General features: G+C 52.9%; 6 protein-coding genes across 6 annotated transcripts; 3 read left to right on the plus strand and 3 right to left on the minus strand.

Annotated features, from left to right (window-relative positions):
- Positions 1–662: 662 nt before the first annotated feature.
- On the minus strand, positions 663–926 carry BU25DRAFT_460688 (uncharacterized protein; the record flags this gene model as incomplete). Its single annotated transcript, XM_033710377.1, has 2 exons — positions 663–823; positions 878–926. 2 exons carry the CDS (start codon positions 924–926, stop codon positions 663–665), a joined length of 210 nt encoding a protein of 69 aa, XP_033559036.1.
- Positions 927–2,625: 1,699 nt separating this feature from the next.
- BU25DRAFT_304189 (uncharacterized protein) lies at positions 2,626–3,081 on the plus strand (the record flags this gene model as incomplete). The annotated part of the gene is made up of 1 exon (XM_033702038.1): positions 2,626–3,081. A coding segment is annotated over one exon (456 nt), but the record flags the coding sequence as incomplete, so codon positions are not given.
- Positions 3,082–3,939: 858 nt separating this feature from the next.
- BU25DRAFT_441652 (uncharacterized protein) lies at positions 3,940–6,485 on the minus strand. Its single transcript, XM_033709246.1, has 2 exons — positions 5,191–6,485; positions 3,940–5,143 (listed from the first exon to the last, which is right to left on the minus strand). Exons 1-2 carry the CDS (start codon positions 6,113–6,115, stop codon positions 4,308–4,310), a joined length of 1,761 nt encoding a protein of 586 aa, XP_033559038.1. The 5' UTR covers positions 6,116–6,485; the 3' UTR covers positions 3,940–4,307.
- A 1,705-nt stretch (positions 6,486–8,190) lies between these two features.
- On the plus strand, positions 8,191–8,756 carry BU25DRAFT_413026 (uncharacterized protein; the record flags this gene model as incomplete). The annotated part of the gene is made up of 1 exon (XM_033706934.1): positions 8,191–8,756. One exon carries the CDS (start codon positions 8,194–8,196, stop codon positions 8,557–8,559), a length of 366 nt encoding a protein of 121 aa, XP_033559039.1. The 3' UTR covers positions 8,560–8,756.
- A 685-nt stretch (positions 8,757–9,441) lies between these two features.
- BU25DRAFT_450293 (uncharacterized protein) lies at positions 9,442–12,503 on the minus strand (the record flags this gene model as incomplete). Its single annotated transcript, XM_033709686.1, has 2 exons — positions 12,421–12,503; positions 9,442–12,372 (listed from the first exon to the last, which is right to left on the minus strand). The coding sequence occupies exon 2, from the start codon at positions 12,334–12,336 to the stop codon at positions 9,442–9,444; it is 2,895 nt and encodes a 964-aa protein (XP_033559040.1). The 5' UTR covers positions 12,337–12,372; positions 12,421–12,503.
- Positions 12,504–12,673: 170 nt separating this feature from the next.
- BU25DRAFT_413028 (phosphoglycerate mutase-like protein) lies at positions 12,674–14,573 on the plus strand. Its single transcript, XM_033706935.1, has 5 exons — positions 12,674–12,855; positions 12,905–12,952; positions 13,008–13,023; positions 13,073–13,198; positions 13,245–14,573. The coding sequence occupies exons 1-5, from the start codon at positions 12,766–12,768 to the stop codon at positions 14,540–14,542; spliced, it is 1,578 nt and encodes a 525-aa protein (XP_033559041.1). The 5' UTR covers positions 12,674–12,765; the 3' UTR covers positions 14,543–14,573.
- Positions 14,574–14,949: the final 376 nt, after the last annotated feature.

Here is a 14,949-nt window from a genome sequence, read left to right on the forward strand (position 1 = left end):
GTCGGCGCTCTGGCTCGCAGTCAGGCTCCCGCGTTCTCCACGGCCCTCATATTCGCACAGGAGTACGGCATCCTCGCCGTCTCGGAAGAAGACCGCCCCTTCATGCCCGTCACCACCATCGTCCTCGAGGGCGTACCACGCGACATGAAGGCCGTCTTCAGGCACTGGGATGACGCACTCATCCCCACCGCTGAGCTCATGAGCGGCAGTCTCAAGCGCGGCAAGAGTCTGAGGATTGTCGGGCTCGAGAAGGCTATCCAGGCTACAAGGAGGTAGACGAGCTGATGTGGACATGTGAACGGGTTGTACGATGATATGTGGCGATGTTTCTTCTTGTACATATATCTTATGCTTCAGCATCGCATTGGGCTGAGTAGGGCGTCTTAATTGATCGGTCTGGTACATCTCTGCTCCTATGGAGCGTACCGGATCGTTTGTACTGTTTGATAAGAATATACCTTCGCTTTGCTACTTCCTCTTCTCTCTCCAAACATCCATTACCAGTCACAAAAGATTCACAAGAAAAGGCGTCATGAGTATATCGAATGTAATTGCAAATTATACCAAAAACCTGATGTCACCCCCAGAAAATCCTCAAGAACGCTAGACCCTATGCAAAATGTCTCTAACCCAGAACTCTCACCCCTTCATCCACCACCCTCTCAGGATTTACTAATCTTCTCTTCAACAGCATCCAACATGGTCACGCCCCCGCTTAACACGTTCCGCGCACTGGCGTGCTGATTCTGCCACCGTGTGCGTGCGTTGTCCATGGCGGCGCCTTCTTTTGAGGCTTGGATGAAGGTGTATGAGAATGCGAAGACTGCGCATGTGTTAGCATGTAAAGGGGGAGGGGAGTGTATAGTATTGTGTGTACCGATGAAGCCGGCAAAGGCGGGAAGGAAGGACTTTGGTGCTGCCGGCATTTTGGATGTACGATGTGGATGATTTGATGTATTATTTGTTGATCTGTTCGGTGCTTAAGAAATGCTGGCTTGAGTCGTTTTGATGTTCGAAGTAGGATTGGTAGAGGAGATCTCGAGGGGGGGAGTATGTAGTTGCGGTTAATCGATTAATTGATGGTTAGACTGTTGGAAGCTGTTGTGACTAGATGGTGAGAGTAACACAGAAGCACCATAGGCTTATATCCATGCCCCAAATCCGACTCCTCCAGGCATCGTACGGCACCCGCCGACGCAGCTCAAGTCCCTCTACTCAAAGGTTGCGTGATCCCCTCATCCTCCCTACCCTCCCCTCCCCTTTCCACCCAAAGCCTCTCAGCCTTACCAAAAATATGCGAAATATCGAACGAGCGTCTACATTCTCTAAATCGTGATTGGGTCACACAAGCATCATCAGCAATCCTTCGCACCGATGGGCACATTCCCGGCAGCTGGGTCAGACGATGTTTAGGTCTGGAGAAGGCTGTGGTGGCGAGAGATGCGTGCTGGGTTGCGGGTGGGGTGACACGGTGGTTCGACTTCGTATCTCAGGCGGGATGAACAGGGTTGATGGGCATGTACACCTGCTTTACGCGAACACTCTTGAACGAATTTGAACCTTGAAAACTACCATGAAGACTTCAGTACAACGTCGATTCTCTTCTAGAAGTGATTTGGAGCGTAGACTTGCGAGGCAACCTTGGAGGGTTGTTTTGGTCGATACAATCAATGCAAGGAGGCAAGCACAGTGCGCCTTCGGCCCCGGCGCGCGCAGAGTTGCCTGAACAAAAAGACTTTAGGCTAGCATGAGTGGCTTCAGCGACAATTGAAGTTGTGGTGAATCGAAGTGCAAGGAGACTGAACAACATGTGTATAAGGCGAAAGACTCAGCTAAGTTTAGATTAGCGCACAGACACTTCCCAGCAAAGCGGTCGATCACCCGCCAGGAACCAAACCTCAACACCGTTCAGTCCATCTCTCTCATGAAAACAGACATAGATGCAGAGCGCATCATCGTTGCGATGTTTGATGTCTAGCTCGCCTGCTTGACGGCGACTTCTGCTTGTGTAGAGCTGGAGAGTCATCTCCTCTTTGATTCAGCCTCAGCTCTGCACTGAACTTTGAGGCGCCGCGGCGCGCTATTCCATTAACTTTAACCTTCCAGACGCAGCGCTATCGCATACCAACAGGTCTCAACCGATGGGCCATACTCGATAAAGACAGGTTCGACGCAGGTACCATTGTTTTGTGGCTAGCGGTCTCGACGACAGCCGCAGATATGGCTGATACGGGACCCTTGAGCTCGGCGTGGACGAGCGCACAGTGCCTCCCTTCTTCTGCTATTCTCCTTCTACCCCGGATCTGCGAGGGAACGCACTTTCTCTTCTCTCAGTAATTGATCTACTTCTTATTATTTTATTGTCTTTTGCACTCATTCACAATCATGCATTCAACGACCATAACCTCGCTCCTCGCAACGCTCACCTTCACCACCGCTCAACAAATCAACATCGACGCAGCACTTGACATCCCAGTCCCAAACCTATCCATCGACCCGCTCGCCAGCCCTCCAGCTGTCACCTACAATGCCGCAGGCGCAACCTCTTCCATCGCCGCTGCCGCAGCTGCAGGCGCAACACCGGCCATTTTGAAGCGCACACCTACGCTTATCGAGCGCCAGGACAACAACACCTGCACCAACCGCACCCGCGGCGCAGGCCCCGTCCCCTCTCCCGACACCTCCGTCGCCTTCCTCTCCTACCAGCCCTTCGCCGACTTCGCAAAGAACGCTACGACACCAACAAACTACACCTCTGCCTTCACGAACCTGCACGCCTCCACCACCGCCTCAAAGTATCTAGGCGTCGCCGAACTCTCGTCCTACGATGCGGCAAATTGCAGCACGCAATGCGACGCGCAGACCGGCTGCACGGCGATCAACGTCTTCTTTGAGCGGTCTCCAACGCTGAATCTGGGTCCGGGGTGCACAAATGCGCCGAGTAGTACGGTGATTAAGTGTGTGTTTTGGGGTGATGCGGTGACGAAGCAGAACACGGTTAATAGTGGGTATACGGATAATGGGTTTGTCGTTGCAATTGCGGGGAGTAATGGGTATAATAAGGGACAGGCGGCGCAGGATGCGAAGAAGAGTGGGAGTGGACGCGTTGAGGTCGCTGCGCTGCTTTTGGGTGCGGTGGGGTTGGTAATGGCCACTGGATTCTGAGGTAGCGTTGGTTGAGGCTGAGGGGGGGATTTAAGGAGATAAAGGTGTTGCTCTTGATGCAGAGGCTTTACGCTGTGTTGCATGCTGGGCAGCTTCTTCTCCTGTGCAACATTTCCTGATCTCTACGACCATCTAGATTCCCTTTACTTTTAGAGCTATATCAACACAAGTTCCTCTATCTTTGAATCTGGAACTTGGTGCATCTTCCATCACTGCTTGTGCTGATACCACGCTGCGCTCTCAGGGAAGAGCAAGAACATTGGAAATTTAAGATTGCATCAAGGCGACGAAAGCACAACAAGAAGATCTCGGTGCTCTGTACAGTCTGGCCAGGTGTTCTAATCAATTTGGATCTCAGCATCATCGAGTTCTTCGAACCTCTATCTGAAACCAATCAGTGGTCAGGACGCAACTCTACCACGGTACTGTTGGTACTGTTGCTGAAAAGCTTTAGCACATTGTGACCCTGATATGGTTGATTGTGTGGATGAGCCGAATTATGATCTGAATAAGGGATTTTCACTTGACCATATTCGAGCAATAGCTGCACATGCAATACATATTTCTGTGCGAAGATTGTATTGGAAACCAGGCTTTAGTCGCTACAGGGACTGGTACCGAGAGACGTGAGCATCGACATGAAATGTGAAGAGTTTTGAATTGGGCTGGTATATACTCCACAATGCAAATCAAAATAAAAGCAAATACAAGCAGGCAAGGGATGTATGATCACACATCATCACAGACATTGGGCACAGTATAGTAAAGTTTTTACTGATCCATTCAAACTATCAACCGGACCGACCTTGCGCTTCCCTACTTCTAAGCAAGCACGACGCCGATCCAATCTATATATACAACGAAGATTGATCACTATCCCGACCCAACTCAGCACACCCACAACGGGCGGCAAGAGCACCCAAACAAAGGAGATAGACAGAAGCAGAATTGAACGCCAGAACTTCCAACGACCCACAATAGGTGCAGCTTGGGATATAGGTGGACAAAGGAAATCGTACAGTCATACAGAGCAGTTTAGAAGTGAAGGTGATGTGTCTCGCCGATAGGCTGAAATGATGAGGGAGGTCGCTAAGGTGATACAAGAATGTAGATAGAATAGAGCAAGGATGTGCGGGACCGTACTAATAGTCGAGCATCGATGTGATGGCAGCTATCCTTTGGAACGCGGGATCCATAGCGGCCATCTTCCTCTCTAGGCGCTCCGCTAGCATAGCCTCGGTAGCCTCATCCGCGACGACCAACGTGAAGCGGCTGGCTTTCTCGGGGTTTGTGAAAAGGTTTTCGACAGGCGCAGAAGGAGCAGCGGACAGGGCGGGCGAGGAGCGGTATAGATCGTACTCCTCATCCTCAGCCTCATCCTCCTCGATAGCGGCCATGGTAGGCTGCTGAGACTGGACAGGGCGCTCAATGATGGGGTATTCGGGCTTGAGCTCCTCCTCAGTAGAGGCCTCGTCCTCGACAACGAAGATAGTGCTGTGACCCTTGCCAGACATGGCGGAGACGTCGAGCGGGTTGACCGGGCCCTCGGGGAGCTCAGTTACAGCAAAGACGCGGGGCTGATAGCCGTTGAAGCCATTGTTCATGTTCCAGTTTGCATTGTTGTTGGCGTTGTTGTTGATATTCAGCATCGAGAAGTCGAGCTGAGTCTCGGGAACCATGGTCATGCCAACGTGGGTGTTCTCGGGCTGCGAGAACTGGAAAGGAGCGGGGGCCGGTGCCGGTGCGGAGACAACGGGAGTTGAGGTCGACGGCATGGAAGCCAGGGGAGCCTGGGCTGAGATGTTCTCCTCGGCGACCAAATCCTCAAGGAAAGGACCGAAAGCTGTGTGCCTAAGCAGACGCTCAATGAAGGCACGCGAGCGGGCGTTCTCCTCCATCAGGGCACGGTTCTGGTTACGGAGCTCATTGGCTTCCTGAACTTTCATGGCGACCTCGCCTTCGAGCTGGCCAATGTATTCTGTGATATGTTAGCAATGTTTAGTTGACAACACTGATATTGCTTACCCTTCCTCCTCGAGCGGAAAGCGCGAGCAGAGACCTTGTTGCGAAGCTGGCGGCGCTCCTTGCTACTGAGCTTCTTGCCCTCCTCCGAAGCAAGCAGACGCTCGTCCTCGTCCATGTCCTCTTCGTCCTTCTTGGCACGGATAATGTGAGGGAGGACATTGCCGTTGGGATCCTGGGAGGCGAGAGCAGCATTCTGGCTGTCCGCACGGATCTGGGCAACGACGCGTTGGATAGTCTCCTCTGTGCGGGCATCACTCAATGGGCTAGACGTCTTGTGGCTGCTCTGAGGCGTCGGGCGCTGCTGTTGCTGCTGCTGTGCGTGCAGCTGAGCCTGCTGCCTCTGGCGTGCGATCTGCTGTTGTTGACGCTGCTGCTGGGCCTGCTGTTGTGCCTTGGCAAGAGCAGCCTGCTGCTGGTGCATGCCAGGGTAGAGCCTGACGGCGGGTACCTCCTCTTGCTGGATGGTGCTGGGATCGACGAAGTCGTCCTTGTCGTTGTTGAAGGACATGTATGTGTTTTGCACGTAGTCCATGCCCATGTTCATATCCATGCCAATGCCGCTGTTCCATCCGTCCATCATCGAGTCGTTGCCCATCATGTCAAGACCTGACGATGAGAAGACAGGGTAACCAGAGTTGAAACCGGCGTTCAGGCCAGCGATCGAGCCAGATGGGATACCAGTCTGTTGCTTGAAGCGCTCATACTCGTGGCTGGGTTTCGCAGCCTCTTGCAGATCCTCGTCGATGGTAGTGCTCGTCGGGCTTGCAATGTTCGATACTGCACTCGACTCGCGCTTGAGGCCGGGCTGTGTGGGTGATGGCAGTTGGCTGAAGTCGAAGAACTCCTGATCCGGGTCCTGGCACTGGTTCATATGAAGGTTGAAGGCAGGAGCCATGATCATCGCGGGTTGGACGGCGGTAGCCATGGTGGTTCCAAGGTTGCGTATGTGCGGGTATTTGCTGGGAAGTTGTCGTAGAGCCCTGAGGCAGGCAGAGACGTTCTTTGGGTTGCAGTGTTGGGAAGGGACCAAGGCGGTTAGTAGGCTTCAGAAGAACGCGTCAGCTCGTTTATGGGTCCGGGTTTGCCGAAAGTGTGGCTGAGTCGCTGGTTCCTCACCTCTTGTCGTTTAGTTTATGATTCGAAGAGGGGTCGAGTTTTGGAGTGTAGTGATGGTTATAGAGATAGCGAGTGGTTTGGTGGGTGTGATGTGTTGAGAGCGAGGGACGATGGGACGATCAAGGAGAGGGCTATCAGCGGTCTTTTGCTGGGGCCGGTGTGAGGCGTTTCAGGGAGGCGGAGCGCTCAGTCACCCTATTTCGGGAATAGCCAAGCTCATCCCAGCCAAGTCGAGTTTTCGGTCGATTCCTTCTCTCCGCAGTCCGGCCGCTCAGCAGTCGAGTCGGCACGGCCATCTCGAGGCCTCATGTCATGGCTGAACGATACAGAAGCCGTAATCTATCGTGCTTTGTTGACAGATCGCAGCACGAGCTCCTTCCCCACTTCACCACTTTGGAACGAGGGAAGTCATGACCGCAACAACACCGTAATTTCAGTCTAACAGATACCGGTCCCCTCATGACACTTGCGAAGACATCGAGGCCTAGCATTACGCACTTCATGCACGCGGTGGCTGCGAACTGCCGACACCGATGGCCTGCGGACGAACCCACCGTCGTTCAGCTGAGGCTGTGCAAATTCCTCGGGCGCAATAGCTGCGAAGCTGCTCTGATTGGTCGGTTTCCTTGCGCTGTCGCGAGGACCGTCCTCAGACGCTTTCTGTCACCACTCAAGGCTGATGGATGTATCTTTATCCAGCTTGTCACGTGCTGTTTACCGGTCATATCCAGCAGCTGCAAGCAGGAAGAGTAGGTGCTCACGACGTGTAGAAGCAAACATGGCATCACCGAGCCCCACACTACCTTCTACGCACCACAAACTTTTGTTTACATTTTGCAGCCTCTGGTCAAAAACGTTGTCGCTCGCAGCCAGAGCGGAGCACATGCCGTCATTACTGCTGGTCTTTCGTGGCTGACCCGCAGTAACACCTTGATTTCTCCCTCTCCGGCCCGGGGAGATATTGGGTTTCTGGGTCGACGCATGCTAACTACCGTAAAGCCGGGCCTACTTCGAAGATGCAGAAATTCCAACTTTAGATCCTTATCTGGGGTCTGCTTTCGATGACCACATCTGGAGAGAATCCTCAGGGGTACCAAGGTAATTGGCAAGTACGGCTCTTCGATGTTGATTGATTGATTGATTCAACGTCCTATGTGAGTCTGAGACTATGAAGGACGAAAAGAACATTAGCTCGTCTGGTAATGTAGGGCTTTAGTTACAGGAGGTTGAGTTCTATGAAAGTACAAGGGTTGTTGAGGGCTTTTGTCCTAAGCACGGCTCTTCGATACGTACCGTATCTTTTGAAACATGCATCAGCTAAGCGCCTGCATTCGATTATCCCAGAGAACTCATGCTGTTGACGCTTGTGAAACGTGCAAATTTCATGGCGCTGGGACATCAAAGCTGTCACTGCACAAGTGCCGCTGCGGAATGTACCGTGCATCTTCCGACCAATGAACGCTTGACAACCTTCACCCTCTCTGCGCCATTTCCAAATTGAGTATCTCAGGGGAGAAACCAGGATCCGTGTCTTCAGCAACCACCTTCGATATCGAAGAGATTGTGATGTTCGAGAACCTCTAGCTCAACGATTATGCGCTGCGCCACATCTTTTGGCCGAGAAGATCTTTTACAATTGCAGCAACCCTACAGATTAAGGACGAGCTCGGTCTTATGTCCATATAGGAAGTGAGCTTCAAAGATCGCAGGATGTGGCCGAATGCGGTACTTTTTCTGGCTTATTCGGGCTTATGCTCGTGCAGTCTTGCCTGCTGCGCCAAGTCATAAGCCATGCTCACAGCTCGATCGACAATTGGCAGATATTGGCGGGCAGGCTCCAACTCGGCCGACATCGATCTCATCTAATGGTTCAGGGCTGTATTCAGGATGACTCTGAGGCTGCAACATCGACACTGCTCTGCTGACCGGAGAACTAGTTCTACCACAGACCTGTATCAAACAGCAGCCACTAATCAAACACCAAAGCAGTCGCAGCTTCAACATCTTCTAGCAGCAATGGCAAGGCAAGGTAACCATGATCTTCCCGTACCCAGCAAACCAATCCAACGTTCACTTCGCATCTTGCCATACACCCAGACCACTCTGCTGATGATCCACCGTCCACCCGTTGACCATCAACGATCCATCTCCAACCTCTTCGAGCACCAGCATCCCCTTCACCAGCTCATATTACTCCTTCGCCAATCCTGCCCCTTCTCCGCACTCCAGCTGGACATAGTCCTCACCACTTGAGTCTCGACCACCCACTCGACCAAACATCCACTTCCAGCATCCATACCACCGCTTCACACAAACGATGAAGGGGGATGCCCACCGGCATGAAACCTACACAGCAGTGGGACTATCGCCGCCGCTACCACACCCATCCCTATGCCCTCTGCGAGTCGCACCAATAGCTTCAAAGTAAGGAACGTGAAGCGTACGCAAGATAGGAGAGCCCGGTCTCTGTAGTCTGACACGATTCGACGAGCCCTTCGGAGGGAATTGGCGAGCGGACCGCATCCGCAGGGTCTGAACTCCTGCGGAACCGAGCCGATGTCCTCTTTTCATTTCGTGTTTAGTTCCGGCAGTGACTTCACCCAACTACGATCAGAACATTAGCAATGCTTGCCAGCGAAATGACTGCGCGACCTCAAAGACAATTCACTAACTTTGGTCTGCATTCCTGAGCGTTCACCGTCCAGAGCAGTGGTAGATGGCTTTGCCGATGTTTCCCCATGCGTCCAGCGACGAGGTGTTTCAGGTCTTCTAGAACACACGCGAGTCGCGCTACATTGCCCTAAGCGGGGAAACCATCCATTTCAGATTGGTGTTGAGACGCTTTTCTAGTGCTTTACGCGTCAGAGTGCACAGAGTCGAGCGATATCGGCCGTTAAGCTTTGTCGCACGCACCGTCATGAGGGAGTAAAAGCGTGTGAAGCATTGCCAAGAGGATGTACAAGCGTTGTGCGAAGGGGATTGTACACAATCGTTGTTGTACATTGGATTGGCATGATGATGCCGGGCTACAGATACAAATGTGGTGTACAACACCTGTGTGGCTTGCTGCGCGCCACGAGGCCTGAGGCTTTGGCAGCGAGCTGACGAGTCCTCTACCGCCCTCTAATCTCAGCATCAGCGTCCCAGAAACCCATGGATCTCCTCCTCTGGCGGCCCTAGGTCCCTCGACTCATGATTCTGCTGCTCGGGTTCCCTCTGCGCGGGGGACGATTCCCATTGATCCTCAAGCTTTTGCTCAGGAGTCTTCTGCTCAGGAGCATTCGGCTCTGGCTGCCTCTCAATGGCCTCCCTCTCCTCTTGCATCCGCACCTTGATCTGTTCATCAAGCATCCTCGCATCATTTCTCATCCTGAACATATCTCCCATACGTTCCTCGTCTAGCCCAACACCCAGACTCTGCGCAACAGCTAGGAACTGCTTCTGGTCATTAAATGCGCCCGTGACGCCGCCATACGCAATGCCCTCGCCCCGCTGCACATCGCGCACAATGAAGCGCGCGCGATCGACGTCGCCGGTGGCAACGAGCGCTCTGATGACGGCCGTGAGCGCTTGAAAACCGGGGTGCTTGCCGTTCTTAGACATGCGGGTGAGCACGCTCATCATCTTGCCTACTTCGCCGTGCTCGGCGTAGCCTTCAATCGCACGGTCAAAGAATAGCTTGTCTGTGTCCGAGTGTGGAGAGTCGAAGATCTGGTGCAGGAGCAAGTCGACGGCTTCGATGGCTGGGGGCGATTGCTGGAAGTAGTAGGTGATGAGCGAGGTGTAGACGTGTGCGCTGGGCGAGAGGTTGCGGCTGCGCATGTGGTCGATGATTATGCGGACTGCAGTGTGGCTGTCGTACTGCTTTAGCAGGCGGTCGATGGCTGTTGCGTAGACGTAATTGTTAAGGCGCAGACCGCCGGCTTCGAGATCTTCGAACATTTGGGTAAGACGGCTTGCTTGATCTTCCTCGGACAGGTTATCAAGAGTGCCGTTCTCGAAGGCTGCCGTGATAAGCATGGTATGTGTCGAAATGTCCGCTCTTAACCCGCTCAGCTCCATTTGCTTGAGCACCTTGAAGGCTGTGGCATAATCGCCTGCGTGGAGGTATAGCTGGATGAGGATGTTGAACGTCCGTGTATCAGGCTTGACGTCAAATTGTGTCCCCCATCTGAGGATCTTCTGCACATAATCCACACGCTTCTGCTGGCTTATGCGAGCAGTTTTTGGCAGTTGAACAATACCGGATATAGCGCCGTTGATTACTTCCACAGATGGTTTTGTGCAGTTGTTGACAAGTTTCGCCGGTGTAGGGAGGTTCCTTGCGCCCTTGGAATTCCTTGAGTTCGAAGGAGGAGCGTTCTTGACGGTCTCTGCTGACCGCCACCTATTGCCCATCTCGTCAAGAGCTCGGAGGCCAAGATCGATTTGACGCAAAGACATCAGGCCGTGTATCCGTGTCGTCCAGGCATAATTGTCTGGTTCAAACCCTGCGCTCTGCATACGCTGCCACATCGCGTTGAAGCCGTCAAGATCTTTTGCTTTCTCACATCCTTCGAGCATTGCAACCCAGGTTGGCAGCTCAGGCTTGACACCATTCGCCATCATGTGATTCCATACTTCGACCGAGCGTCCGGCTTGTCGCAGGACCAGATACCCAGATAGGAAAGCATTGTAAATTCTAGGCGGTATCGACGTCTTGCCGCCCTCTGTGTAGTCCCTCAGAATGCGTTTCCAATGACCCTCAAGAACCACGGGTGATGTCTTCGCTTCGACTGCACGCGCTATTGCTTTAAGATTGAATGACTCCAGATCGGTGGTAGAAGGACCAGCGCGTTGTATTGTTTCTTTGTCAGAGCCACTTGACTGCTGTCCCAACATGCTCAACGCCCTACTTGGTGCTGATTCAATCTCCTTTCTGATCTCAGCCTGCACCTCTTGGGGAAGTGCCTGGAAAGTTTTCGAGTAGGCTGGGTAGTTCAAGACAGAATTAACTCTTACGCCCGCCAGGACACGAGCTAACAGGTCCAGAAAAGGGGCTGCTTGAGCTCTAAGAGACTCGTTGGAGTTTATGGCATCGGACAGATTGAACATGTAGACTGCACAGAACCCCAAAGTTGGGCTGCCAATGGATTTCGGATGGAAGTCCTGCAAACGGTAATTGAAATCGTTTGATTGGAAAATCTGTGGCAAAGCATCAATGGTAGGTAGGTTCCACTCTGGGCTGATGGCCTCCAGTGAATCATTGCCATTCCCTTTGCACTGGAAGAACAACCGCCAGACGGAAACAAGCTCGAAAAGTAGAGAGGACAAATCCCGTTGCAGTGTTGTGCTAGCGCCGTTGGCGGCGAGCATCACTTGATGCGTCAAAGGTTCAATCGCGTCCTTAATCCACAATCCTGGAGGTGCGATGCCGAGCTGCTCGTATTTGAACAGTGCAGTCGTCGGAGTAACTGCCGGCTCTCCTTGTTTTTGACAGAAATCCTTGACAACTTGAGTCAAGAGGTTGCTGAAGAAGCGCTTGTCGTTTATTAGGCGAATATCTGTAGTGGAGGGCTTCGTGAGCGCTTCGCAATCGGCTGAAGTGTAGGTCCTTTCGAACAATGCCCACGCATCCTTCACTCCCTGACCTCGCAGATGCCCCAGAATTCGAACCGTGTAAGCTTTTCCTGCATCTTCGACGTCTTTAACCTCTTCTGGTGGGCCAGCATCGAGAGTCTCTGGCGCGTCACCAACGCTGTCGCGCAAATGCCTCGAGTATCTACCAACGCGCCGAGTACCATCGCTGGCAGCCTGGTTACTTGTCTGGGTTCGGTCGAACAGATTATACGAGGGGCTTTGGTCAGTTTCATGTGTGGTGTCTGTGTCGTCTGGCTGTCTCCGGGCTTCGGTCTGCTCGGCGCCGTTTTGTGGTTGCTTACGGCGCAGCGAGATGAACGTGGCTCGTGGTTGCCATTGAGGGATTCTGGAAGGTAGAAGGCGAGGGTTTAGGCGCGCTCTGCACTGACGGCAGACGTATGAGCCCAACATACCAAGCGACTGACCAGTGTCGGGAAAGAAAGAAGACTGCCAGGTACATTAGTTGTGCATTTTGGCAGTGAAGTCGATACCCACAGTACTGTACAATCTATCAACTGCTCATGACAAGTGAACGCGCTACAACATCTTCAGAATCACAAATCCTGCAGCCTCTCAACCTGGAGCGTGTTGATGAGGAGCGTGGAGCTTTCCGCGTCTCCAAAATCCAGGCGCGAACCCGAAAAGGAAAGCTCCGGCCGCCGGCCGGTCGTCCAATGACGTAGCACGTGACGGCAACTGCAAGCGCGACTCGTTGGCTCCAACGTTTACTCCATCTTTCAAAGGGTCAACACTCGCTATATATTGGGTGTGTGAGAGCACGAAGTGTTCGAATCGAGCTCCTGTCATTGATTGCATGGTCGACGCGTCAACTCAAGCATCATGACAACCCATATTCCAAGGGCGTTCTACTCGCAGGAGGAGCTCGATAGGCTATATCCCAAAGAGCTAGAATTGCAACTTGTTCAGATTGTGAGAGTTGAACATTGTCTTGGTGTGAGGTGGTCTGATGGTTTCACAGCTCCTACGCCATGGTGAACGGACACCAGTATCGCCGCGTTTCCAGAATGTAAGCCAATCTTAACATGCTCCTCATGTACAACGGAATCCTGACAGCATACTAGACTGGATTGCAGCCATGTATGTCGACACCAAGTGATTTACGAGGACTATATACTGAATATACCAGACTGGCCGTATTGCAACGCTGCACGGGAGTTGTCAAGCGTCGTCATGAGCACGAAAGACTTCACACGATGGGATCAGCTCAAGTACCGTCGACGAATCGAGACTTTTGGCATGGATGATGGACCAGGTACTCTCAGCCTCTCAAGTTTGCACCACACGCTAACCACCTACAGTGATTGCATCAGGACCAAACAATGAGTTCGATACTGTCTGTCACCCAGGAGAGCTTACCGACAAAGGTCGCCAAACTACCCTAGCCTTGGGTGAGCGTCTTCGTCACCTCTACGTCGATCAGCTTCAGTTCATGCCAAAGCTTATTGCTGACAGCGACATGATCTACCTGCGGGCCACTCCCATCCCAAGAGCACTCGAGTCAGTCCAGCAAGCATTTTGGGGCTTCTACCCACCGTCTGCACGAACAGCTGACTTCCCTCCTCCCACCATCATCACTAGAACCCCCGCCGATGAGACTCTCTTTCCCAACGACGCCAGTTGCAGACGTTTCGGCCAGCTCAGCCGCGCCTTCGCGCAACGAACCGCTGAACGATGGAATGACACCGAGGACATGCAGTATTTGTCGAAGCTCATCTCAAAGTACATGCCTGATCAAGCTAAAGTAGCCGTTGACTCTCGACCAAGACTCTCCGGAATCATGGACACCATCAACGCAACAGACGCTCACGGTCCAGAAACCAGGCTTCCTAAGGACTTCTACGACCCCAAAGCCCGCGCCATCATTGACAAAATCGCCGTGGAAGAGTGGTTCAAGGGCTATACCGAATCAGCTGAATACCGCATGCTCGGCATTGGCGCTCTCCTAGGCGACATCACATCGCGTATGACCGGCAGCGTCGAGAAGAACGGACGTGACGGGCTCCTCGAAGTTGGCGGCAGCGACGGCAGACTGGGTCGCGGCCGCGGCGGCGAAACAAACACCAAGCTCGCTCTCTCAGGCTGTCATGACACCACACTCGCTGCAGCCCTGACCTCTCTCGGTGCGTTTGAAAGTGAGAAGTGGCCACCGTTCACAAGCCACATCGCCTTTGAGCTCTTCAAAGCGAAGAATGTGACAACGCCATCGAGACCCACAACGCCGACATTAAACCAAAACGCACCGCCAAAGGCCCAGAGCTGGTGGTCCTCCCTCTTCGGCCACACGAACCCCACAACTCTCTCTAACGCTCCTCAGCCCGAAGGCATCGCACGCAAGCCGCTCTCCGAACTTTCCTCTACACAGCGCGAGGAACTTCAGGACTACTACGTCCGCGTGCGGTATAATGACAAAATCATGCAGATCCCGGCATGCAAAGCCGAGGGCAAGCATCTCGAAGGCGACACCACATTCTGCACGCTTGAGACGTTCAAGGGCGTGGTGGATAAGATCACTCCCAAGGACTGGAAGGTAGCCTGTAGTTCGCGACTGGACGCTTCTGCGTTCCCGGACAAGGTAGAGGTTGCTGGATATGAGTAAGCTGCTTTCAGCCTGATCGCTAGAGTAAAAGGCCCAAAGAAGCAGTTGTGAGAATCAATAACGATTCCAACCTGAACCCCTCGATCTCATACAAGCTCCCGCGTCTCATGGTGAAAGTCAGGCTCTTTGTCCTTACTGAATTGCCCTCCATGTTGGCGCCGCAACTGATCTTATGAGCTGCGTTGGCGCCTGACCCACCTGCCGCGTCGCATCGCACAGCCTCGCGACTTCCCCAGCCTAATTGTACCTTCCATCTTTTTTTTGCTGCCTCACCGCGTTACACCCGATTTAACAGACTTCACTTTCCTGTTTTGATACTCCGCTTCAGTTCACAGGACTGGCACAACGATTGCGGGTCATATGTGTATCAGAGAGCTGAACTTTTACACACAAGTCTCATTCAAGAG

This window comes from Macroventuria anomochaeta, assembly GCF_010093625.1.
Source record: "Macroventuria anomochaeta strain CBS 525.71 unplaced genomic scaffold BU25scaffold_28, whole genome shotgun sequence".
Lineage (NCBI taxonomy): Eukaryota > Fungi > Ascomycota > Dothideomycetes > Pleosporales > Didymellaceae > Macroventuria > Macroventuria anomochaeta.